General features: G+C 41.1%; 1 protein-coding gene across 8 annotated transcripts in view; it reads left to right on the top strand.

The window, feature by feature from the left end:
* brsk2a (BR serine/threonine kinase 2a) overlaps positions 1–25203 on the top strand; it is a 164776-nt gene that overhangs the window by 86274 nt on the left and 53299 nt on the right. For all 8 annotated transcript variants that reach the window (XM_069701861.1, XM_069701860.1, XM_069701869.1 and 5 more), the window contains exons 2-3: positions 7045–7139; positions 23599–23684. In XM_069701861.1, coding sequence (XP_069557962.1) covers positions 7045–7139; positions 23599–23684 — 181 coding nt within the window. The remainder of the gene's footprint in view (positions 1–7044; positions 7140–23598; positions 23685–25203) is intronic.

Genomic DNA, 25203 nt, shown 5'->3' with positions numbered 1-25203 from the left:
CTCTTTTTCATCCTTTGCTCTCCTCTCCTTGTAGTTGGTTCCAGATGGAAATTAATCCAATAATGATCTTTACCCGCATGGATGCAGGAGCTGTGAGGAGGATAAGGCTGAAAACACTGGCTGCGTGTGTGGCTCTTGTGGATGTGTGTGGTTGGCAGGTGGAGATCATGAAGAGCTTCTTGTAGGCTCAAACACAAGCAGGGTGTTCTTTTTCTTTTCCCCTTTGTATCTCTGATTGATGGCATTGGAAATCAGGCTCACAGTCAGGGTTCTTCTCCTCTCTTCTACCTGCTCTTCCCTCGATACTCGATGATAAATCAACCACTGATCAGGCTACTTTAAAAACTGGGACAGTAAAAGCTTTCTTAGAAGAATCGAGGGTTCCTCTCCTCGGGTGTGGGGGTTTCCCGCCTGCTTTGCCAAGCTAAACAGCTCTAAGTGAAGGAAAAGGAAGGCAAACATAAACATGCGAGCGATGGTCCACTGGGAGCTCCCGAACCAAGTTAAAAGACTTAAATAAAAGAAACAAATATATAGTCCTCTTCATAGCCTAAATCTCATTCAAATAAACTGTACCCTGCAAAATCATTCACGTCTTTCAACTTGGTTATGATACATTAACAATGTCTTATTGTGGCAAATAGTGACAGGCAAAATTTTCCCATACTCTTTTTGGTACTTGACTTATGTGTTTCTGGGACACTCACAAGTTCTCGCATTGGCTGACTGCTATACAGTGGTGTGGAAAAGTGTTTGCCCCCTTCCTGATTTCTTATTTTTTTGCATGTTTGTCACACTTAAATGTTTCAGATCATCAAACAAATTTAAATATTAGTCAAAGATAACACAAGTAAACACAAAATGCAGTTTTTAAATGAAGGTTTTTTTTTTATTATTAAGGGAGAAAAAAAAATCCAAACCCACATGGCCCTGTGTGAAAAAGTGTTTGCCCCCTAAACCTAATAACTGGTTGGGCCACCCTTAGCAGCAACAACTGCAATCAAGCGTTTGTGATAACTTGCAATGAGTCTTTTACAGCGCTGTGGAGGAATTTTGGCCCACTCATCTTTGTAGAGTTGTTGTAATTCAGCCACATTGGAGGGTTTTCCAGCACGAACCGTCTTTTTAAGGTCATGCCACAGCATCTCAATAGGATTCAGGTCAGGACTTTGACTAGGCCACTCCAAAGTCTTCATTTTGTTTTTCTTCAGCCATTCAGAGGTGGACTTGCTGGTGTGTTTTGGATCATTGTCCTGCTGCAGAACCCAAGTTGGCTTCAGCTTGAGGTCACGATCAGATGGCTGGACATTCTCCTTCAGGATTTTTTTGGTAAACAGTAGAATTCATGGTTCCATTTATCACAGCAAGTCTTCCAGGTCCTGAAGCAGCAAAACAGCTCCAGACCATCACACTACCACCACCATATTTTACTGTTGGTATGATGTTCTTTTTCTGAAATGCGGTGTTACTTTTATGCCAGATGTAATGGGACACACATCTTCCAAAAAGTTCAACTTTTGTCTCGTCAGTCCACAGAGTATTTTCCCAAAAGTCTTGGGGATCATCAAGATGTTTTCTGGCAAAAATGAGACGAGCCGTAATGTTCTTTTTGCTCAGCGGTGGTTTTGGTCTTGGAACTCTGCCATGCAGGCCATTTTTGCCCAGTCTCTTTCTTATGGTGGAGTCATGAACACTGACCTTAACTGAGGCAAGTGAGGCCTGGAGTTCTTTGGATGTTGTTGTGGGGTCTTTTGTGACCTCTCGGATGAGTCGTCGCGGCGCTCTTGGGGTAATTTTGGTCGGCCGGCCACTCCTGGGAAGGTTCACCACTGTTCCATGTTTTCTCCATTTGTGGATAATGGCTCTCACTGTGGTTCGCTGGAGTCCCAAAGCTTTAGAAATGGCTTTGTAACCTTTTCCAGACTGATAGATCTCAATTACTTTCTTTCTCATTTGTTCCTGAATTTCTTTGGATCTCGGCATGATGTCTAACTTTTGAGGATCTTTTGGTCTACTTCACTTTGTCAGGCAGGTGCTATTTAAGTGATTTCTTGATTGAGAACAGGTGTGGCAGTAATCAGGCCTGGGTGTGGCTAGAGAAATTGAACTCAGGTGTGATAAACCACAGTTCAGTTATGTTTTAACAGGAGGGGGCAAACATTTTTTTCACACAAGGCCATGTGGGTTTGGATTTTTTTGTCTCCCTTAATAATAAAAACCTTCATTTAAAAACTGCATTTTGTGTTTACTTGTTATCTTTGACTAATATTTAAATTTGTTTGATGATCTGAAACATTTAAGTGTGACAAACATGCAAAAAAATTGGAAATCAGGAAGGGGGCAAACACTTTTTCACACCACTGTATGTAACTGTCATATTGATTGGAAATATCCTTTGGATCCCAAGGCCAGGAAGTCCCTGTCAGTTAAATCTTTTGCAGAAAGTTCCTTATTTGAAAAAGTTCAACTACATGCTGTCATAATGAATACAACCTGGCAGTCATTAAAGATATTTTTCAGGACAGAAAGTTCAGCAGTGATATCTTGAAACACAATCACTTATGAAGAGACAGTGAAGTGAGACAAGAAGCTCATTACCAAATCAGTGATGTGGAGCAGGAGATGCACTGGCAGAATGTGCTTTAGTTTTTGAGAAGTAATTGATTAGTAGGATTTTCACAACTCTGTGCATATTTAGTTGTTAATTAAGTTCCTCCATTGATGATAAAGAGGTACTGCACAGCCACTGTTTCAGAACGCTGTTCTTTGCTTTTCTGTGCTCCTTTCTTTCTTCTATTTTTCTCATTGTGACCCTTTCTTTCTGGCACTCAGTTCTCCAACCTTTTTTTCCTAAATGGCTTGTTCTAAGGACGCAATCAGCTCAGCTTTTATTCTAAAACGTTATTATTCATCCCTGATTTGTCAAAGCCTGCAGGGCAGTGATTGAAAGCATGACTTCCAAGCGATGCAGCAGCTTCCAACACCAGTGCAGCAAAACACCGCTCGGCTCCGATGCTCACTGAGCCATGGACCAAAGTTCTCATTCTGTGTCTTCGTTCAGCAGTTCCTCTGCATTAGATCATTAATCACAGGAGTGCGTGGAAAGTAAAGAGTGCAGAGCTGGGATGGAGGCTGGGGGGTCAGTCAATGGTTGGCCTCTCTAGCCCATAAAGTCCTTGGCTGGTGCCATTATTCTCATTATTCTGACACTGTTGTGAGGACGGGAGCTTTTGATGCTATCGATTTGTGAGGACGGCAAAGGAGAGGAGAGATCAATCCACTTGCTGATTCAGTGGCATCGCAAACTCCGCTGCACAGCCTGCTTTTGTCTATTAATGAAAAGCATATAAATGTACTGTATGTGACATAACAGTCTGCATATGGGTGTCACTTGTCACGTTAATGAATCATTTATATGGGATATTTATCACAACACAGAGCTGTTCTTCCATCTAGAGCGATTACAAAAAATTCCACACATCAGTTTTATACTTACAAAGATACCAGCTTCATATACGCACACACAGTCATGCACAGGCACTGGCAACAGCAGCTGTAATCTTCTCTGAACTCCCCCCCCCCCCCCACCATGAGGCTCTGATCCTTTGTGCTTTCCGTCAAAGACTTACATTTGAAGCTATGTTCAAAGACAGCCTACCTGCTCAGCCCAGCCAGATCCAGACGAAAACCCCGGTGTCTTCCTGGGCGTCTCCCAAACATCCCTCTGCCTGGCCTCGCCAGCTTATTGTGTTCATCCAGAGCTGCAAAGGTTATTGTAACAGACAGGTGTAAGGGGCGCTGGGAGCAGGCAATCACTCTCATTACAGAACATTAGAGAGAAAGAGAACATAGTTACTTTTGATCATGGAGAGACAGGTTTATAACAACATACAGTACTTTAGACAGTTAAAGTCACAATACAATTAGATATTAAATCTTTAATTTCACATGGTTCCTGTTGGAAGAGGATGTTGGGGTTGGACATGAGGCAATAAGGGATCGTTGACAAGAATAATCACAACACTGGTTTAAAAATGATTAAATTGCTGTGATAGTGTTCAGGCTCAAACATTCTTTTGGTAAGGCTATGTTCATGGTAGAGTCTTTGTGCAGCGATGCAGAGGGTGGGTTTCTGGGCAAATGCACAACCGAGATCTAAACCACATACCTCTGCAGTCTTGCGCTTCAAATAAAAGCTATTTTGCAGAGCCAAACCCAAAGCCATAAAACACACAGATTTATTATTTATTTATTTATTGTCTGATTTGTTTTTGGTACTGAAAACCAGTTCCTGGTTTTCTTATTTTGCTGTAAGCTCTGGTTTGGTAAATATGACTCTGTCCCTAGTGCACATTTTGACATTATGTACAAGTACTGTGTGTTGGCAAATGGCTGTGTGAATGTGTGCACACAACACCCACACGTAATGACATGCTTTAGCTTTTTTTAGGCTCTTTGTCCCTGATTCTGATATAAAAACATGCTGTATTACCAACAAAGCTGTAGGAATAATGGTCTTCACACCACTTTCCAATGGGTTGCCATGACGTTTTTATACAGACATGGTCAGGTTGATATTTTTGGCCTTTAGTGAAATGTGTTGACAAGTATTGCATGGATTGCAATAAAGTTTTGTACAGACATTCATCTTCAACAATTTAAATATTCTCTTAACTTTTTCTCATGTGATAAATTTGAATTGTCTGAATGTTATTTAGCTTCAGCACCACCAAATTAATAAAAATTTGGCCCAAAATCGACAATCTGTCTTTTATCAATTGCTGCCGCATTTGTCATTTAAGCTTGTGATTTGCATGTGTTTTTCTATGACCATTAGTTGTTTTCTTCTTTTATTTCATATCAAGATTTTTATGTATGTGGGATAAAAGGTGCCTATGTCACCTGTCCCTGTATATTATGGACTAAACTTCCCTGCAATAGGTCATTTCAATCCGTACACAAAGTGGTTGTAAAATCGTAATGTGTTGGGTTCCCTGTGCACATTTCCCTCTTGCTAATGTATCCTCTGCTCAAGAAAACATGGAGGCACTGGAGGGAGATGGATAGTGAGGCAAATAATCCAGTTAACTTTTCATGTGTTTGGAGGCAGATATTTTCTCTTTAATGTGTTTATCATGACTTATGAGCTTCTCTATAGCCGCCATTAAAATATGATTACCATCGCAAGGCTAATGGATTTGTGTGTTGTCTCCCCTTCTGCTGAGCTGCCTCATCCCCTTTTCCAAATTTTATCCTTCTACATCTTTTATCTTCTTCTTTTTAGCATTTGCTTCCCATCTCTCTCTAACTATCACGCCTCCTCTCCTCCATGTGTCTCCACTCTCTGCCCCCGCGGCCCCTCAACTTCTCAAGCTAGAGCCTCACTCCCACACAATGCTCTCCATTATTGCTTAATTATCTGTGGCCTGTCATTTGAATAATGTGCTTTCTCTTACTCTCAATCTCTTCCACTTTTCCCTTTATTTTTGTCTTGATCTGTATTTACTTCTTCTCTCTTTCTCCTTTTCTGTATCCCACTGTTGCTTCCCCTCCACCATATCACCTTTCTCCTGGACATTTCTGTCGCATTAGAAGACTTCTCTGGTCTTTCCGACATTCCACCTCTTCCTTAAAGGCCATTGACTCTCCTCTTTTTCTAGTTCAAATAGAAATAAAACTGTGAGAGAAACATAGGTGAGCGAGCTGAAAGCCTTTGTAAGCCTGGTTCATGTCAGCCAGCCAGCCAGCTCGCTGCAGGACATTATTTCTCTCCTTCCACATGCTTATTACTGTAACTGCAGCATTTCTGTTTTTGGCACATTATAGTAACACTTATGAACTTAATTCCACCATCGTCAACTCTGCCAGCACGAGAGAGGCAAGAAATCCAAACATCCACATCATTCTGCTTAAATCTTTCTGAGGCCATTAAAGAACTCAAACGATGTAGTTTACAAAGTTAAAAATCATCTTCTGTTGTCTCCAAATCCCTCCAGTGCCCGCGGGGCCATAGGGGAAATCAATAACAGAAGCTCACATTTGTTTTGTATGGGTGTGTGTGTTTGTTTCAGTTTGTAAGTGATCTATCTGATGCAAACATCCTTCTAATGTGTGTGCAGCTCTTTCGTCCCTGGCAGAAAATGGATTGGTGCTGTTGTCATGGCTCCCTCTGTATCAAATGCACACATCACTTTGTTCCATTGTAATGACACTCATTGTGGTATCCCTGCCTGCTTTCCACATTGTTTGTGACTGATCATTTAACTAAGGATACCTGGGGACATTTGGTAAGGCAAAGCAGAGGGAGACACTTTTGTGGTTGGGTAGCAAATCACAGGATTTATGTGAGTTTTGACAGAAGTGTTTGTGTGGGAATCCCGAAAGAACTGATGGGCATGGTGTATCAAACACTCAAATCTCTCCCCATGCAGCAGTGTGTTTTTGTTATGAAATGAAGGGTTGTGTTTTCTGCTGGGTTGTTGAAATGTGCCATCCTAATTTAGACTCCCACAGTTCTGTGCGAGGTTGCTTCATTCTCATCATATTTGGCTGCCGGTCAATAATCAGTCCCAGTCAGTGTCTGACCTTTGGCTTAATGCCTTTGTTTGTTGCCGTTTCAGCTAACTTGACACGACTGCATTACAGTGGTTGTAGTACATTATAGGAATCAATAACACAAATGGCCCACTCACTTATTGTCTTTATGACTCCGATAAACCCCAGAGAGTAGTTTCTTTAAGGAACTGTTTGCACTTCAGAAGTCATTGCGAGTGTTCAGAACATGCAGTCATGAGCCATTTTACATAAGTGTGGTCAATGCACATTAGTGGTTAGCCAAAGAAAAATGTAATTTTCCTCACGGCACTTTGATTCACAGCTCATTTTAAGTTCTTGCATGATGTGCTTACTAGGAATTTACATTTGGCAGAGTGCATAAGTGGGCACTAGTTGCTTTCTTTGTGCCTGTTTGAACATACGAGCAGATATCTGAGTGTTTGACCTATTTGACCTAATGAAGTATGTCTTTTCTGTTTGTTTTTGCAGGGTTGGTCAAGCTTGGAGTCCACTGTGTAACATGCCAGAAAGTCGCCATAAAGATTGTCAACCGGGAGAAACTCAGCGAGTCAGTACTAATGAAGGTATTTGAACTGCTTTCAGTCTCGTTTCTGTTAGTGTTTAAGCTGAAATGTCACTTTTTAAAAAAATTTTTTTTTACTTTTCCTGTGAAGACAAGTGAAATCATCCTGTTCAAATGGCCTTTGCTTTGTAGTTATTTTACCTGGGTATCTGTATATAAGAATAAATCATATTGTTTTAATGTTTCCAACACACATCGAAATCCTGGAAACAAACACTAGTGCCTAGTGCAGTGGTCTTCCACACAAACCACTTTACCACATTGCTCCCCATTATCCCGTCGAAGACCATCATTCTCCTCTCTCTCCTCCCAAAAACGTAACATGCAGCAGTCCTGCTGAATGAAGCAACCCTGAGATTTGCACCCTAACTGGGTATTTATGTCCCATGTTTGAGGGCTCAAAATTGGGGCTGATGAACAGATATTATTGCGTAGTTAATGGACTGCCTGAGCGGGCTCAAGATTTCAATAAAAATCAACAACTGATGTTGCAAAATTGCTTGAATATGAGTGATATATATGACAATAGGCCTCGTAAGTAGTGGAACCAATTGCTGCTTTAGTGACAGCATTTGCAGCTGATTTTCATCCTTTTCAGATTTCAAACTGAAAAAGTGTTTAACTGACTCCCTGTCAGGAGTCACAGCCCCCAAGAAATGACACAACATTAAAGCAAGTTTCTGAAACTGTACTTACGATGTTATCACTCCAAAATCTTGAAACAGTGCTATGTTGCCGTTACCCTGATTGTTTCTTTAGAAGGGATACGTTACGGAGGGGTCTTTTTCTTTTTTGAATTACATTCCAAGACTCCTGCTGGGTAGCTTTACTCAGGGCCTGCTCACAATTGGCATTCTGCAAAATTGGCCCATGTGTTGATGGAGTAGTTGTTAAGAAAACTGAAGAGGAAGGGAGAGGACAATTCTACAAGATGCTACAACCTGAAAATTGTCTATCACAGGACACATGTAGAGAGGAGTGCCCTCTGTAATTGTTAGCTGATGAGCTGGAAAGCAGGAAAAGATTGGGTTTGCTCACAGTACAGGCTATCTGAAATGGAAAATCCCTCAGTTTTGCATCACTTCATTGCGCAGCATCATTAGACTTTAGATGAAAAGCTCTGTGTGCTCGGATATTGCTGTTTGATAAATAGCTGGAATTAATCAGTTTCTTGCTGTGTCAGTGTCTCCCTCCGTCACTGCTATTTTGCTCTGGAAGTATCTCTCTCTCATTCTGTCTCTTATTCCACTCAACATGCAGTCTAATATTTTCACGAGCGGAAAGATGGGTTGTATCTGTTGCCTCAGCTCTGACAGAAGTATTATTAGTCGTAGCAGAAGTGGTTGGAGAAAGCATTGTAACATGTGACAGCAGTGAGGTAGGTAACATCTTGCTGCCCTGCAGAGGAAAATGAGGGTAACAGTTGCCAAATACTGACAGGTTTTCGACAGGACCAAGACTTTTGCTGAAACTGCAGTTCAGAGCCAATTACTGAAGTCAGCCATTGTCACACTTCTCTCAACTGCTGGCCCCTGTGTGTTAGTGTGTGTGTGTGTGTGTGTGTGTGTGTGTGTGTGTGTGTGTGTGTGTGTGTGTGTGTGTGTGTGTGTGTGTGTGTGTGTGTGTGTGTGTGTGTGTGTGTGTGTGTGTGTGTGTGTGAGACAACAGTAAATTCATCAGCATCCATCACTATCATTTCAAGAAAATGAATGCAGATGTCAGGTTTCTCTTCCCCAGACTGTGAACCAGGTGCTTTTATATTTGGGTTACATACTAAAATCTCTGTCTGTTTTTCTTCCTGTACCTGCTGTAGCTCGTTTTAGTATAGATTGTGATGCGCAATCCCTTTATGTAAATGGTGCGTGTGTGTGCGCGCGTGTGTTTGTGTGCGTGATATCTGTTTGTGGAAATATGTTCATGCAAACAAGCAGAAATGTTTTTTGTTGTTTTCAGTGTTACGACCCCTCCCTTTCTGTTTGCTGTGGCTCAAGTGGACTTTAACTTTCACCTTCAACACTTGCATACACATTTCTCACCCATCCATCCATCCCCACTGATGCTACTCATCTTCACACCTCATGTTTCTTTTATAGTTTAACTGTGTTCATTTTAAATAAAACCCTCCTGTTTGTCGCAAGCGTTGAGCCGGTTTGTGACAAGTGAGGGCTCGTCCGCTCGTCTGCTCGTCTGGTGGCCATTTGCTAAGAGTAAATAAATTTGAGCTTAATGTCGATTTTTCTAGTGGATTTGCCCAGATTAAATTGGTGTATTGCTAACCTCTTTGGCAGACAGTGGCTACTGTCTTGGTTTGTCTTGTAGGACTGTAGGTTGGTAAATGGTTTTGGATGAGGATGTCAGTAGAACACGAGTTGTTGTTTGTTCACCATCTTTTTGATGAGGGGAAATGTCAGGTTGTCATGTTCCTCTTTTGGGTAGTTTGTAAGGAGAGTTTGATAATTAGTCCCCTTTGTGTTGTTAGTTGTGTTTGGGTTTTTTGTGTCGTCTGTTCGAACTGGGGTATTTTTCCCCTGTTAGGCTTGGCAGCGGGTTCCCCTATGGGGCTCATGGTGTTTTAATTAGGCGGCGGCGAATGTGGGTAGAACCATTGGCTCGGGAGCACCTCCGTGGCTGTGAAAGGGTCGCCAGCTTTCTGGTTGCCTTCTTCGCAACACTGGTTTGCCATGTATAATTATCCCCCATCACTCACTGCACAAAGACTAGGATTGAGTTAGCCAGGTAGCTCAATGGTCACAACGTATGTATTATATGTGTTGATTTGTCCAATAAACTCCGCTTTAGGCCTCATGTATAATTCTAAGCCTATGTATAACAGTAGTTTCCACCGATATTTCATCATTAATAATGAGGCAAGAGTCATTACGTCAGACTACTACTTAAGTTCCTTATAGGTTTGGGACACGGTGACATGGATCTCATAAATCACATTACAAATCCCTATCCCACTCTGTGGTTCCTACTGTGACTGGACAGGTGTTTTCCAACTCAAATCTAGCAGCCTATATTCCCATTGTGTCTCCATAGTCTCATGCGTCTGTTCTCCGGCCTGCCTGTTTGGCTGTCAGACTGTCAGAGTGATCGGGCTGCACTCTCCTGCAAGGCTCAGGCTTTGAAATGTCACCTTTTAATATGCTAATGTTTTGGGTCCCCACGGTGCCATTAGGGGAGAATCTGACTCTCCTGGACAGGTGTGTGTGCAAGCAACGTGGCTGACGACACGGGGAGTATATGCATGCATATAGACACTAAAAGACAAATACAGACTGTAGACGCGTGCACGGACGTTCATACAAATGTGTGTACACGTGTCATAGAGAGACACACACATTCTTATGTATGTGCATGAACATATCCTCCGTGACCCATGTCATCCTTCTCCGTCTGTCCTTCTCCTGACTGGCCTTGGGAGTCAGGGGTCCATGGATATGAGGAGACAGCTTGAATTAATTGTCTCAGAGAATCTGGCAGAGAACTCTCTCCTCCACTCTCTGTGTTGAACTTTATATAACTAATGTTGAACTATTTAGTTCATAGCCCTACAGGCTGTGACACCACGGACCAGAAAGACATTGAATTGTCTTAGATAATGCATTTGTCTATGAACTTTATGTCAGCGTGTAACCAGGGAATGAGCCTTGACTACTTCAAAGAGCAAGTGCAGCCCAGTGTATTTAAAAAAAAAAAAAAATGTTTTACTTCTAAGCAGAAAACCTAACAATGGAGTTAGTTGAATAATAATAAGAGCCTCATTCAGTGGGAAGTTGCTCCCTGTCATATCGAATGACGAGACAGAAACAGACAGTCAAAGAATACACAGTATGTGCACATATGACAGTATGTCAGCAGTCTTTGGCACTGAGGCCAAACAGAATGGAGTACGGTGATCCGATACAAAGTGATGCTGAGAACCAGCACTTGTGTGTGTGTGTGTGTCTCTCTCTTAAGGGAGTAGTTAATGTTTCTGAAACTCAGCCGGCTCTCCCTCCCCCCCGCTGCCATGCCTCGGTGCCGTGGGACTGAGGTTTTAGAGAGAGGGGGAGTTGGGGTGACGGAGAGCAAGGCTCAGGGAGAGAGATGGACATGCTGTGAGGAACCCTGCTGAGACAAGATAACACAGATGCCTCAGTAGGAACACCACATCGCTACTCACATTTCCCATCAGAAGTCGGTGTATTTTCACCTTGATCTATTAATGTGACATTCACACATATGACTTGGCCAAGTGGTTGCCATACATTTCATTACACATAGATATGATGAGAGAGAAACATTTTCTTTTTGTACACATTTCATTCAAGATAGTGTTAGTTAAACATCAGTTCATAACACATCCCTGTCGTTTGTGATTTGGGGATTTTATTAAAAAATGAGATTTACGAGTATAGAAAAATAATACACAAAAAAAAAATACAAAAATGAACCAAACTCTAAAGTGTCTGATTGTTGGTGTCATCAGAATTCTTGGATATAAAGAACATGAGACAACACAGAAAATATTAAGAAACCCTGATAAGTAGAGCTGGGTGTCACATTTATGTTCTAATAGTATTATATAAAATAAACCTAATCAGTCAGTTAAATCAGGAGCTATTTGAGAAGATGGAAGAAACATCAAGATTACAAATACAAGGCTGAAAAGTGACAGGGTTTAGTGGGGCATGGTGCAACTGGAAGAGCTTGAGTCTGCAAAACTGACAGTTATACTGATGACAATGACATGAGGGAGAAAATGGTCAAAACTTGAGCAGAGTCTTGACACCACAGTCGACTAAATGGTCTGACAGACTTTCCATGGAAGCAGGGGATTTGCTGTACCATATTACCTATCATTAGACTGAAAGGAGCAACTTCTTTAATCTGCAGTTTAGTCTTGGGGTGAGTTAAATTGTTGCTAGCCGCAAGCACGAACAACTAGCAGAGGGAGAGGGGTATCTTTAGCATGCAGCAGTTGGTAGTTTCTGTTGATGCCTGCTCTGTTTCTCCCTCTGAGCCAGTGAGCTGGTGGCGGCTGCTGCTGTTGGGATAAGGACAACTAATTAGCCAGAGTGACTCTCTCTCCTCCTGAAGCAGCACAACTTCAAAGTCACTCTACTGTCCCCAAGCCCAGGGAGAGAAAGGAAAAGAGGGAGAGGAGGGATGAAGTGCAGGATGAAGGGAGATAGAGGGGAGGGAAGAGTGTGTGTGCGGGGAGGGTTAGGAAGGAGGGTGAACATGAAGTTAGAACACTTTGGATGGATGTTGTGTGAAGTAGATATCGCTACACAACCAAGCTGTTTTTTATGGCTTTTTTTTTTTAGTGCAGTCAGGTTACTTGTGGTTTGCTGACTCTGTCCTTGGTGTAAGTCATACGATTTCATATAAGAAAATGTGTGTGTTTAGAGAGACGGAGAGAGTGTTTGGAGGTGCAGAAGTCTACTGTATATTTGTCCCCATAAGAAAATATTTGAAGTACTATGGACTAAGGACTGTAAGCTGAGAACAATAAGGCGTTGCCACAGCCATGGTAGCCTTAAATGAGAGGACAAGGATAAGCATCAATGTTTAGAGTTAACTAACAAGATCAGCACTCTTTAAATATGTGGACCCTGTCCACAAATTAGGATATTTCTACAGAACATCTTAATCTGTAGACTAAATGAAACAACATAAGGGGAAAAAGAAAAAAAAAAAATCCTTTTCGGATGACCATATGACACACTGGCACCAGAGTTTCAAATGCACGGCATCTAAAATTAAATTTTAGGAAGAGAGGTTGTGTACACCACCCATCAGCGATTGTGGTAGGCGGCTGAGGATCAGAATGGCCACAGATGAATCACACAAGTTCTAATCTTGTTACCCTGACACCTCGGTGACAGCACTGTAGCTTTCTTTCTCCACCATCTCCTCCGTTCCCTCCTAATGATTATAGATTGGACACTCTCTCCCGTCTCTGTATTGCCGCGAGTGGGTTAGATATAGAAATGCTTCCAACATGCACACATCCTCTCTCCGTCTTTATATAATGTTTGTATGTGTTTGTGTGCACTGGGCGTGTTTGCCTCAGAGTGTGCACAGACACCCTTTAAAATAAATGGGTTTCATATGTCGTGCCCCTGCGCGTTGATCCATCAGCTTTGTACGATGCTGAGCCAGAAGCTGGGGCTTAACGCACAGTTTGATCTTAACAGGTTGAGTGAACAGAAAGACTGTAGAATTACCAACTGTTTCTCTGCCGTAAGTCTGCTGCTTCTTTCATTCATATCTGCCTGCTGATGTACAGGACTGGGTAGCTTTTGTTCAATACTGGTTCCCGAATAATAATTTTTGAATACCAATCTTCTGAATCTTTTTTGAGAAACACAAGATTAAACATTACAGTATAAATCTTTAGTTTTCATATATTTGGAGGGGGAGAGTGTAACCCAGGTTGTTTTCGCAAGCTTCCCTAAACGCCTCACATAGAATTTATTGTCAGACACACAATTTACCGATGTTCCCGAAACGCCTCAAATGTTATCTGTAGATGCTAGGTAGCCGGCTGCACACAGAGAAGCATCCAGTTGCTGCAGCGCATGAAACTGAGACAGGTATTTGGCAAAAAAAAAAAATAGTTTGAAAAGAGCGAAATAAGGCATTCTGATGTAAACAGAAAATTTGGTGCATTTTAAAAAAAAAAATTAAAAAAAATTCTAGTATGGATATAGCCTATCTAAATTTTGTAGGCTACCAAATGACAAGGCATTTTTGATAGTAGATGGCATCAAAGCAATTTTAATAAGTGTGACTGCTTGTATTTTAATGATAAATGATTAATTTTTTTCTGTTAAAAAAAAATTAAAGAAACATATCGTGTCTTTCCTTTGTCTGGGTTCAAATATAGCTGACATTATTTAATTAAAATGTATTGCCTTCTCATGATTTTGTTATGGCTATGAGACTGAATTTTCAGTAAGAGTTTTAGTACTGAAGTAACAATCTTCCTGAAAAGTGCATTACCAATATCTCAGTTTTGATATTGTTACAGGGTTTTCTCTCTTTTCCCTCATAGCATTTTGTAGGAAGTTAAAAAAAATAATATTGGCTTCCCTGAACCTGCAAGGCCTTACAAAGCCCATTGTCTGTTATCAGTCAATATGAAGGCCACTCGGCATTTTACATCCTAATTTGGTTTCCAATCAACACTCCCAAATCAATGTTTGTCCACTTTTTTTCCAGTCTTTATTGAGTGGCGATGAGGCTCTAGTGAAACGGAAATAGGGAATAGATTTTACCTACAGGGCACAAGACATTCAGAGTTTGTGAAGAAACTTTTAGTCCTACTTGTGTTACCATATGTTTCATGCTCAATACCATTGACTAAAGACAGTAAACCCAGAGTTTTACACAGAAGCTTGGAATAGTAAACATCCGGGAGACGTGTAAAACTAGTGCTGCTTTAGACTGTCGCTTTGCAGCTGCTCGCTGTGGTGACAAAGCTCATCAAACACATGTAGTGTTGTTTGACTGATTTTACCTTTCACATGTCTTATCGAGATAAAACAGAGATGGAGTACAAACAAAATAATGAAAAAGAGGAAAGGAGAATAGAAGATACAGTGGGATCCCCCATTGAGCTCGACAGGAGACAGACAGACATCTAAATCGATGGCATTTGTTTCTCCCCTTCAAAGGCAACAGCCGCTGTGTTGTCAGATAGATGAGAAAGCTTTATTTGCTTTTTTATTTGTTGTTGCAATTTTTTTTTTGCTCTTCCTTTGTGAGCGAAGGGCACATTTTATCCAATTCTTCTCCGCTTAAGGGAAGTGATGCTTCATGGGGAGATCAGCAAAGTTCCCCTTCAAAGTTAGGTTCTCTTTTTATGCCTGTTTATTTATTTGTTTTGCACTGGGATTATTTTTTACCCCTTTCTATTACCTGTGGACTGACTGAAGTGTATTTTGTGTGTGTCTATGTTCCCTCTACACCACCGAACATTGTGACAATCCTTTATCCGTCTTGTTTGACTGGGGACTGATAATTGAATGGGTACATCATGTTCCCTTGAGAGAGTTGTTCTCCAACCTCCATTTTACTTCCAAATCGCTTTGTCGGCTGTTTTTCTATCATGCTGCCTCTGTACAAAGACACAAATTCCCGTTGCCCGATATCACAATAACTATCAAAATGCCTTTGTGAGTGATGATATTCTATGTTGGCCTGTGCTTTGGTTTATTGTGAGATCTGAACCTGCAACACTTTGCAGTTATTTTCATTGATGCTGATAAATGCACAATTAAGAGTACAGAGTGGTGGAATCTGAGGAAAGAGCACATAAAGTAAACATTTATAGCATTACTATTTAGTCCATTTTTACAACGTAGTGTGTGTGTGTGTGTGTGTGTGTGTGTGTGTGTGTGTGTGTGTGTGTGTGTGTGTGTGTGTGTGTGTGTGTTTGTGTGTGTGTGTGTAGATGTGTGTGGGTGTGTTTGCATGAATGACAGTATAAACATTGTCTGTTCATGGCAACATGAATACACAAATCTACATGCACACACACACACACACACACACACACACACACACACACACACACACACACACACACACACACACACACACACACACAACTCCCCGTAAAATTCTGTCCGCCCTCTTGTACAGGACCATTTCATAACTGGTTTTGATAGAGGGCTATACATGTGCACATAGAACCGTACTTACATCCACATAACTTCTGTATTCAAGCCATTTTTTTGTTATCCCTTGATTAACTAGCTTCAACAAGGCTTGGACATTGAGCACAGGCTAATTTGTAAATCTGGCATAAATTTACCACTTTTAGCTGTTGCAAATAAACAGGGAAATAGGCTCCGACCTGGCTCTGCTAATGAGTTTGGGACTTGTTCTGATGTATATTTGGACTTTTGCGGTCAGTGTGTTGAACATCTAAAGCAAAACACTTTCAACTTCATCAGCTCCTTCATCTGCATCCCTGTGGGGATTGTTTGCTAATGACTCTGTTGTGCTAACACACTCTCAAGGACACTGTCTCCCGCCATCCTTTTTCTCACTCAGTCACATACTGTACATGACTGCAAAGCACAAACGCATACATGTAAACACATTCAGACACTGTATAATTTAGCAGATGTGGTTTGCCATTCTTAGGGCAAAGTACAGCGAGTGAAGAGTGTTCCTTTTATGTGTCCAAGACTCGATGTTAGACCTAATTAACAAGATTGGAAGCTAAAAGAACTCCCGGATTCCATTATACAAACTATTCTGTACTTATTTAACAAAGCGAGTTGTTCCAGTTGACCAGTGTTACCTATTGACCACTGTTCCATCCAGTATTGACTCGCCTGTATCTGCGGTTTATGTGTCAATGAATAAGCCATGTATTCATATGTGGAGTTAATTAGTTGGTAAGTTAATCAGTGTTAGCTCATCGCTACCGTCTTCCTGAATTACTGCACTAAATGTCCTCATCACTCACATTCTTCCTCTGTAAGTTGTTTTCACATCAATACACGGTCACCAAACAACACTCGGGTTTGCGTATTTCGCTGTCAAGTCACCTTTATTTTAGTACAATCAGTGAGTTGAAGTTCCATTGTTTCTTTTGTCATGTTATCCTGCAACATCAATGCACAATATATTTTTGAATCAATTAAGTTATTTTTGTGCTTGAAAGCAGGAAGAAGCTTTTGCTTGTTAACAGTAAGAACCAAATTCTTTATTGGTACTTTAATTTAAGGTTGGCAGCAATAAAGAAAAATGAACTTTGTGCAAGATAAAGCAGCAGATGGCATTTAATACAAATGTCTTCACAATCTTTAGAAAATAAAATGTTATCTCCCTGTGCTACACTCTAGAAACAATTCCATCAAACGCACCTGCAAATGTACACTACTGTAGGTTATTAGATTTACACTTTTGTAACTGATATAGATGACCTTCAGATCTAATCACTGAATTATGTTCTGTTCTCTCTCTCTCACTCTAGTCTGTGAAAACCAGTTCATTAATCCACATTTCACATCTCCTTACAATCCAAGGTCACTTTACCAATCGTCTCCTGTGAAATCAGGGAACGAGAGACGGAATGGACGAGTTGACAAAAAGGCTTCAGACACAGAAACATGGCTGTCAAAGGGATCCACTGCCTGCCTGTCACTGATAAATCACTCAGGCTGCTGATGGCTTTTCCACAAAAACTTGCATGGCCATTCACATCGACACAAACACACACACACACACACACACACACACACACACACACACACACACACACACACACACACACACACACACACACACACACACACACACACACACACACACACACACACACACACACACACACACACAAATACACACACGTCTTATACTCTTTCCACCATGTCCAACTCAACCCCACCTGTAAGCCATTGCAGTAGATTTGAAGAGGTGCATGATTATATCTATTGTCCCCCTGGTGAGGAGGACCACTGCCATTAGACTCTATTAGGACCAAGGTTATCCAGGGACATGTGTGTTAGTGTGAAATGATGTGGCCTGCCACTTGTCTAAGTGTCAGCCTGATGGATCTGTCAACAGCACAGGGACACATCACGGACATGATTAGAGAGATGGAATGAGAGAAACGGAGAATAAATGAGGAGAGGAGAGGAAGATGAAGAGGAGGAGGAATACCAGAATTGGTCTTGGGTGGGAAGGGGTAATGAGCACCATTTCAAAGGCTGGGAGATGGATAAAGGATAAGGACTCGCCAGCTAGCAGAGACTATGTCCACATCGATTTACATGACTGTGGCATTGATCAAACGCCCACGTGTAGGGAATTTACCTCCTCTTCACAAAGGATGACTGATAAAGTGATTATCAGAAAAACCTGCTGCACTGACTTACTGTGTATTTACGTGTGTGCGCATGCGTTTATGTATTTGTGAGGTCCACAAGGTGGAGGGAAAAGCGATAAACAGAGACAGATAAAAGTAATGGGGGAGATTACTTTTTCTCTAGATCAACAACTTTGACTGGAATGGAATCATACAATAAATAGGATTTTATTTTGTATTTGTTTTGCTCTCAGTGGGACTCAGTTTTGCACTCAGTCCTCACCTCCCCAAACACTGTTAAATCCATTGCCCTGAGCTTGTGTGTGTACATTTCTAAACCAATTTTGGATAAGCAGGTTCTCCCAAAAACACATATTTATGTCATTTTAAATCAAAAGGCCATGCCCTGCACAAACAATACAGTTGGGACCTAACTCTCTGTGACTGCTGTCTTCCTACAAAGTGGTTCCGAGTAGATTGTGTGCATTTGCCCTTGAAACTGATCGCCTTCTCTCCTGGTTACAAAGACTGACATATAGCCGTTTACAGCCACTAAACTCCTTACCATTGACATGTATGTGTAAGCACACACATGCGGGGATATACACATGCATGCATACACACCAGCTTGGCTACCTCCTGTCCCTGGCAGAAAACACTGATTCTGCCCTACTGGCTCACTGACCAACATATGGATGGATGGAGGTAGCTTGCCGTGATCAGTGGCGTGTGTGTGCATCATGTAGTAATGTGTCCACATGTCACAAGTATAAATGGATGACAAGCTGACTGGTTTTGTCTGTGAGCCAGTAGCCAAGCTGTGCTGTCTCCTCCCCTTCTGCTCACTTACAGTTGGACCGGCGTCTACCCCATCTCCATCGTACCTCTCCTTCACCCATATATCATCTATTTATCTGCTGGTCAAGTCATTACAGTTTATTTATGTAGCACATTTATACAAAACATAAGTTGACCAAAGTGCTGGACAACATCAGACAAAATTAAATCAAATCAGAGAAACTTAAAACAATTAAGCAATTGAAAACAAATTAAGAAATAAAACCAGTAATACTAAATACCTTTCACGGCAATTCTATATTGAATATTACTTTTGTATTTTTTTTTCACTTAGGTTGAAATGAAACGGATGCATTAATAATAATTAATAATTTAAATGTCAAATATAAAGATTAGGACATAGAACAAAACCAATTAATTATGTACTGTATGATTTTTCGGAAAAGGATATTTTAAGAAGTGACCTCTGCTGTCTTGTTGAGGAGGACAAGGATTAAATGACTGGTGGAGTAAGACTGAATAAGCGAATTATTTTTTATGAAATTAAATTAATTGATTTCAAATAAATGTATTTAAAAAAACATTTGGAAAACATGTTATGATAAACTGTTAAGATGTTGATGTCAAAGAAACATAAAGCAGTTAGCATAACCCTTTATACTAACATATCTGTTACATACAATGGATTAACCTTAAATATACATTACATTTTTTTTATTTTTTTTTTAAATTGAATCAATTAAGTGTTGTGATTGTGAGACTGAGATTGAGACGACACTAATATGTAGTATTGGTATAAATAGTATTTATAGTATAAATAAATTTGTTGCCGTCAAAGTTTGTAGATATTTTTGTCCAACAACAAAGCCATCTAGGTGGAGTGGTTTCTTTTGTACTTTGTCACTTGCTTTTGGCCCTTTAAACTGCTGCCTCATTGCCTTACCTTTCGTTATTCTTACTTTGATGCACGGGTGTTCCATGTGTTGAGTTAATTAACAACAAAAGAAGTTGCAAAAACCTGGGGGATAGAGAATGGGGTAATCAAGCTGAGACACACACACACACACACACACACACACACACACACACACACACACACACACACACACACACACACACACACACACACACACACACACACACACACTTCAGAGAATTACATTGCTTATGCTTCATCCTCTCTCTCTCTCTCTCCGTAACCTCCATGTTAACATAGCCACCCCCGTTTTTTTTTTTTTTATCTGACACACATGGCTGCCCTGTTGACTTTGATCCTCAGATCTCAGTATCAAGGGACCATTCCATGCACTTGCCTGGGGGAGGTGACAGAAATGTCTGTGTTTTCCTTCTGCGTGCATGAGAGAGAGAAGCGGGAAAAATAGCACGCGGTGCAATAAGTGGAGAGTGAGAGATGACAGAGCCTGTGATTCAATATTTTCCCCTTTGAGATTTTGGGCTGGTTTGTCTGTTCTGTCGCTCTGTGACATGTGTGACATGAATCTAATCTCTGTGCGCCTTTGTTGTTGTCTGGCTGTTGCTAATCCTCTGTCTTCTGTCACTGGACTGTTGGCCGTGGTGATGAAACTATTGATGTCGCTATTCATTTGTTTGCTCGTCCATTCAGTAATTCAGATCTCGGGATGTAATTTAAAGAATCAATAGCAAGCTGATGAGCTATGCTAAATTTGCTTTCATCCTCTGAAATTGGAGTGGTACCAGATATAGCTTCGCCTCATTTACCCAGGTAACTCCAGTCGTCCCAGTCCTTCTCTCTCACATTGGCTTATTTCACTTTCTTAATATAACATACCATCTGCACTTGTAAATTACAGTCTATTCACAAGTAATAAATCAGACATAATTTAAACACAACAACATCAAAATTAAACTCCGGGATCAAAAAAAATGGTTTTCTCCTGTGTTTTATCAGTCACCACACAGCTTCATTTCTGTTCCTTGGCTGTAACCACCGCAGTTATAGTTAACACCTCTACAAGAATCACCATCTCCGTTCCACAATTGATCCATTTAGTCTGGCAGGATATGACACTGATAGGAAACCCCGTGGGTCGAAGCGTTGCCGATCAGCTCGTTCACTAAGAAGCTCTAGTTCCAATGTCTTCTGCTGATGATGTCCACTCCACAACAATAACCACCGTACTTTACACTCGCCCTCTGGTTTCTGATGAAGTGGGGGTTTTTTTTTTCTGCTTATTACTCAACTTGCAAACCAGTTATAGTTAAAGACGAGAATAAATACCAAAAAAAAAAACAACAAGAAAGATAAAAAGAGAAAGTGTGTGTTCATCTGACCATCCGTCCATCTGTTCATGTGCATGTGTGGACCTCAGTGAACAGTGTCCAAGTCCCTGCTAATAAAGGCTTAATGAAGTGCCACGGAGATATGGCAACTGGAGAGAACTGTCCACACTCACAGATGTGAAACTTAATGAGAGAGTGTGCTATGTGGAGGAGCCAGGCCAAGACAGAGGAAGGCCACTTGGCATCAGCACAAAGTTATGGAGAAGTTGGATGTGCGTATGCGAGACTGTTAATTAGCTGTGAGTGGGCGGTTAGTCACTGTGTGGGGATAAATGTAGTTACTGTTAGTCTTCTACCTGTCTTGTGTTATGCATGCATTAGTCCTGCAATAACTCAGTCACCAACAGAACAAACACTGTGCCTCATTTTGCAGGTGGAAGCAAGTTAGGTGTATTTGTCAAATCATATCTTTGAACTAATAATTGTCGGCTATTTAATGAAACTGTTGTACTGTATATTACTAGAAAGCGCAAGGATTGCTTCGCAGATTTACATCGGCGTGTTAATCGACAGCTAATCTCGCAATAAGCAGGACGTTGTACAGTAAAGTCTTCACATTAAGCCTCGTTTCTCTCATTTCAATTAACTAAAAGGAGGTGCTTAGAGGAAGCTTAGGAAGGCAGCTGCTGGCTCAGTAGCATTTCGACAGCTCATCTCTCCTTGGGTCCGGGTTAGCATTAGTCTCTTTGCGGGGAGTCCTGCCGCCGGCTCGCTGGCGAGCCACCACGGGCTCATTCTTAACAGCACACCTTAGCCTCAGGTGAGAAAGTGGCATGGTGTACGGCTGCTGCTAGCCCTCATTAGTGGCAGGATTATTCCTGATTAGCCTGGCTTTTTCTGCCAGTGATACTACGTGCTCGTGCTAATTATGCAGTTAACCACTTTACCCTTTATATTCTCTGGTTCCTTTTTCCTTGGTTCTAGCCTCAACAGCAACCGCTCTTTCATTTCTCTGTAGTGGTTGAATGTGTGTTGGTTCAGCAGGTTTTTAATCATCTGCTTTTGCAACATGGCGCTCTTGCTAAAGAGTGGGGGATGTGGATATTGTTATTTGCCAGAAAATAATTCTGAATGGTGTGTCAAAGTATAGTACCCACCTGAGTAGGCAGAGACACCTAATGGCTGTTCTGAAATTAAAACATTGTGAGCATGGGCCTAATTAAGGGTGAGGAACCTTATTGTATGCCCAGTCAAGCAAACAGCCTTTTGGGAGTTTAATAAAAACATAGTTAGCTGGCAGATCAGAGTTTTGACTTCATTCCACATGAGTGATCATAAAACTCTCGCTGAGTGTGACATTAAAACAACGTGAAGGCTGTCACAGGCAAGTGACATCGTGAAAATGACTTTGATGGGATTGAGATGAGACAGAGGAGCCTTTAACTCACACTGTTCTTTCATTTTTATCCTTGTCAGTCAAAGTTAGACACAGAGGGTGGTGGAGGAGAAAATGGACAAGAAATGTGGTGGAGAAGGGTGAGCAGATAACCCCAAGGAGAGCAGGAGAGGAGCACGGGGTGCTAAAGATTAGCGGGGGCTTGTGTTGAAGTGGGTTCCATGCTGATTTTCAGTGCCAGCTGCAAATGCTGACAACAACTTCTGGAGATGCTGACACAAATCCAAAGTGATCAGCTCAATTTTGGTGAAATTTAGCTCTCACCGGTCTTACAGTACACTGTACATGTCTCGCAGCAGCACAGTAAGCAAAAAAAGAACTTATGAACTTGTGAAGACTCAGCTGTCTGCTTCTCGGGGACAGTGGTGTGTTTATATGTACAGTCAATATCTCCAACAGACTGCTGGAAACAAAGCCTCCTCTGGGCAATGTTGATGTACCCGAGTGGACATTTTGACACCTGTTCACCCACATGCTGTACTCTTAATGGACAGAAATGTTCAAATGTGCGATGTCTGACTGTGACAGGTTATACTCCTTCATGTTTCTTATCTAAACAAGCAGATTTATGTTCACCTCAAGAAAACCACTGAATAATGAAATGTGATTGCAAAGTATTCAGCAAGGCTTGTTTTGGGAAAGAATGTGTAAGATAAGACAAACGCAACCTGTTTTCCCTCAGTTTTTGAAGCAAACCTTATTTTTCACTTGAGATAGCAGTGCTTACTGGCCTGAATGCCAACCAGAGTGTGGTTAGAGCTTATCTCTGTCCTTTCTGCCAGTGGAAAGTGCCAATCAGCTTCCTTCTTTGGTTTACTTATTCCTCTTAAGCCCTTGGGCTGGTTGTGTGAAGTTTTTATTACAGATTGGTGCCTCTAAAGGTCACCTTCACAGGTAACCTCAGAAAAATGATTTGGGAGACCTCATCACAGGCTGTTTTTGGATGACTTTATCAATCCCCCTGGTACCGTGTGGCACCGGTGAGAGCAGGGTTACAGTTAAAGAGGACTATTGGTGTCGAATAATTTTAGGAATTCAACTGTGTTGATGTTGCAGTAATAAAAATTATTTTTTCCTCTCCCTTTCCTTCCTCCTTCTATCTCTGTCTATCCCTCTCTCATACAGGTGGAGCGAGAAATAGCTATTCTGAAGCTCATAGAACACCCGCATGTTTTAAAGCTACACGATGTCTACGAAAATAAAAAATACTTGTAAGTATCAGCATTTGATTATAGTTTTCATTTACGTAAAATGTACTAAATGATAAATAAAACAAATGTAAGTTTGTATATATACAATTGTATATCACAAATATCATTACAAGCTTGTGCTGTTTTGGATGTCATGACAGACTTCCAAATGCCACAGATCATTTTTTTTTGGGCCCACAGAGCAGTTGGGACTGGTGTATTGTGATTGCAAGGCAACAACAATAGCCATGGAGGGATGGATGCTCCATTAGTATTGGCATGAAGCATTAAATTTGGATGCACACGCTAGGGGACTGCTAATAGGAAGAGGAAGTCTCCATAATGTAAACACCATGACACACTTATCAGAGGCAACACCATTGCATTAAGAAACATTCGCTGTGGAGAGTCTGTTGCAGCAGCACATGCAGATGTAGACACACATAAATGTATTATCTAACTTTAACAGTGGTGACTGACAAATCCATCAGTCGTTCATAGAAGACCTTTTGATCTGCAGAGGACTGTTTGTCAACTAAATTCAATTAGTTCTCATCTTTAGCTTATAGGCTAAATGGGATTGGGCATGCAGTGCTGTGCATGTCATCTTTTAAGATGTTAGGAATAGCACAATATTATGATTCATCCTATAATTGGATTATTAAAATCACATTCTGTGCCCATTGCTTCATCACATCTGACAGACGGTCACTAGTAGCGTCACAGAAGACAAATTGCTTTACATTTGCATCACGAGTGATTCGAATACACACCGCGCTTCACATCAGTGATGCAATTTTGTTCCTAATATGGTTGAGATTCTTACTCAGATATCTCCACTTGAAAGCCAATAATTGATAGACATACAGCATGTTTGGAGCCAGCGGTCCCAGCGCTTTAAAGATTTATTATGCCGCTGGCACAGATCTCACCACAAGCTGTTTAAACTGGTGTGTGGTATGTGTGTGGTATGTGTGTGGTGTGTGTGTGTGTGTGTGTGTACAAGAGGTGAGAGAAAAGCGGAAGGAGTTTGATACATGGTCCACCAATATTTTATTAATGGATATTTCATTGCTGCGAATGAAGGAACCACCATATCACCGTGTTGATATAAATTATGCCTTTGAGAATGAAAAATGGTCTCTGTAAAAAGGCTTGATTGTCTGAGACCATAATGCATATGAGTACACTTGACTGTAATAATGTTGCTGTCAGCTTTTTTATTACAGATGTTTGTTGCAGTGTTGAAAAGGTAACACAATGATTTATAGCTGGCAAGGTATTTTAAGGACTTATTCTTACCATTAGGAAGCAATGCGGTAAAATATCTTTCTATTCATGTAGTCAATGCATTCTTGCATTGCTGTTGCATATGCGTTGATCTCATCATTAATAGATATGACAATGAATGCAAGACTGTATGTTGGAGTTAAAAGGGGTAAACCAGTGATTGAGTTTGTACTTCAATAAACTTTGGATACTTGTGAGAACCAATTTTGATCGGGGTAAAAACAGTGGAGTGCCCTTCTAAAAGGCTCCC

This window comes from Brachyistius frenatus, unplaced genomic scaffold (assembly GCF_029030835.1).
Source record: "Brachyistius frenatus isolate BFR_SWC_R1_liver_20210118 unplaced genomic scaffold, ASM2903083v1 Contig_39, whole genome shotgun sequence".
NCBI classification, from domain to species: Eukaryota; Metazoa; Chordata; class Actinopteri; family Embiotocidae; genus Brachyistius; species Brachyistius frenatus.
This window is presented reverse-complemented; position numbering and strand designations above follow the sequence as displayed.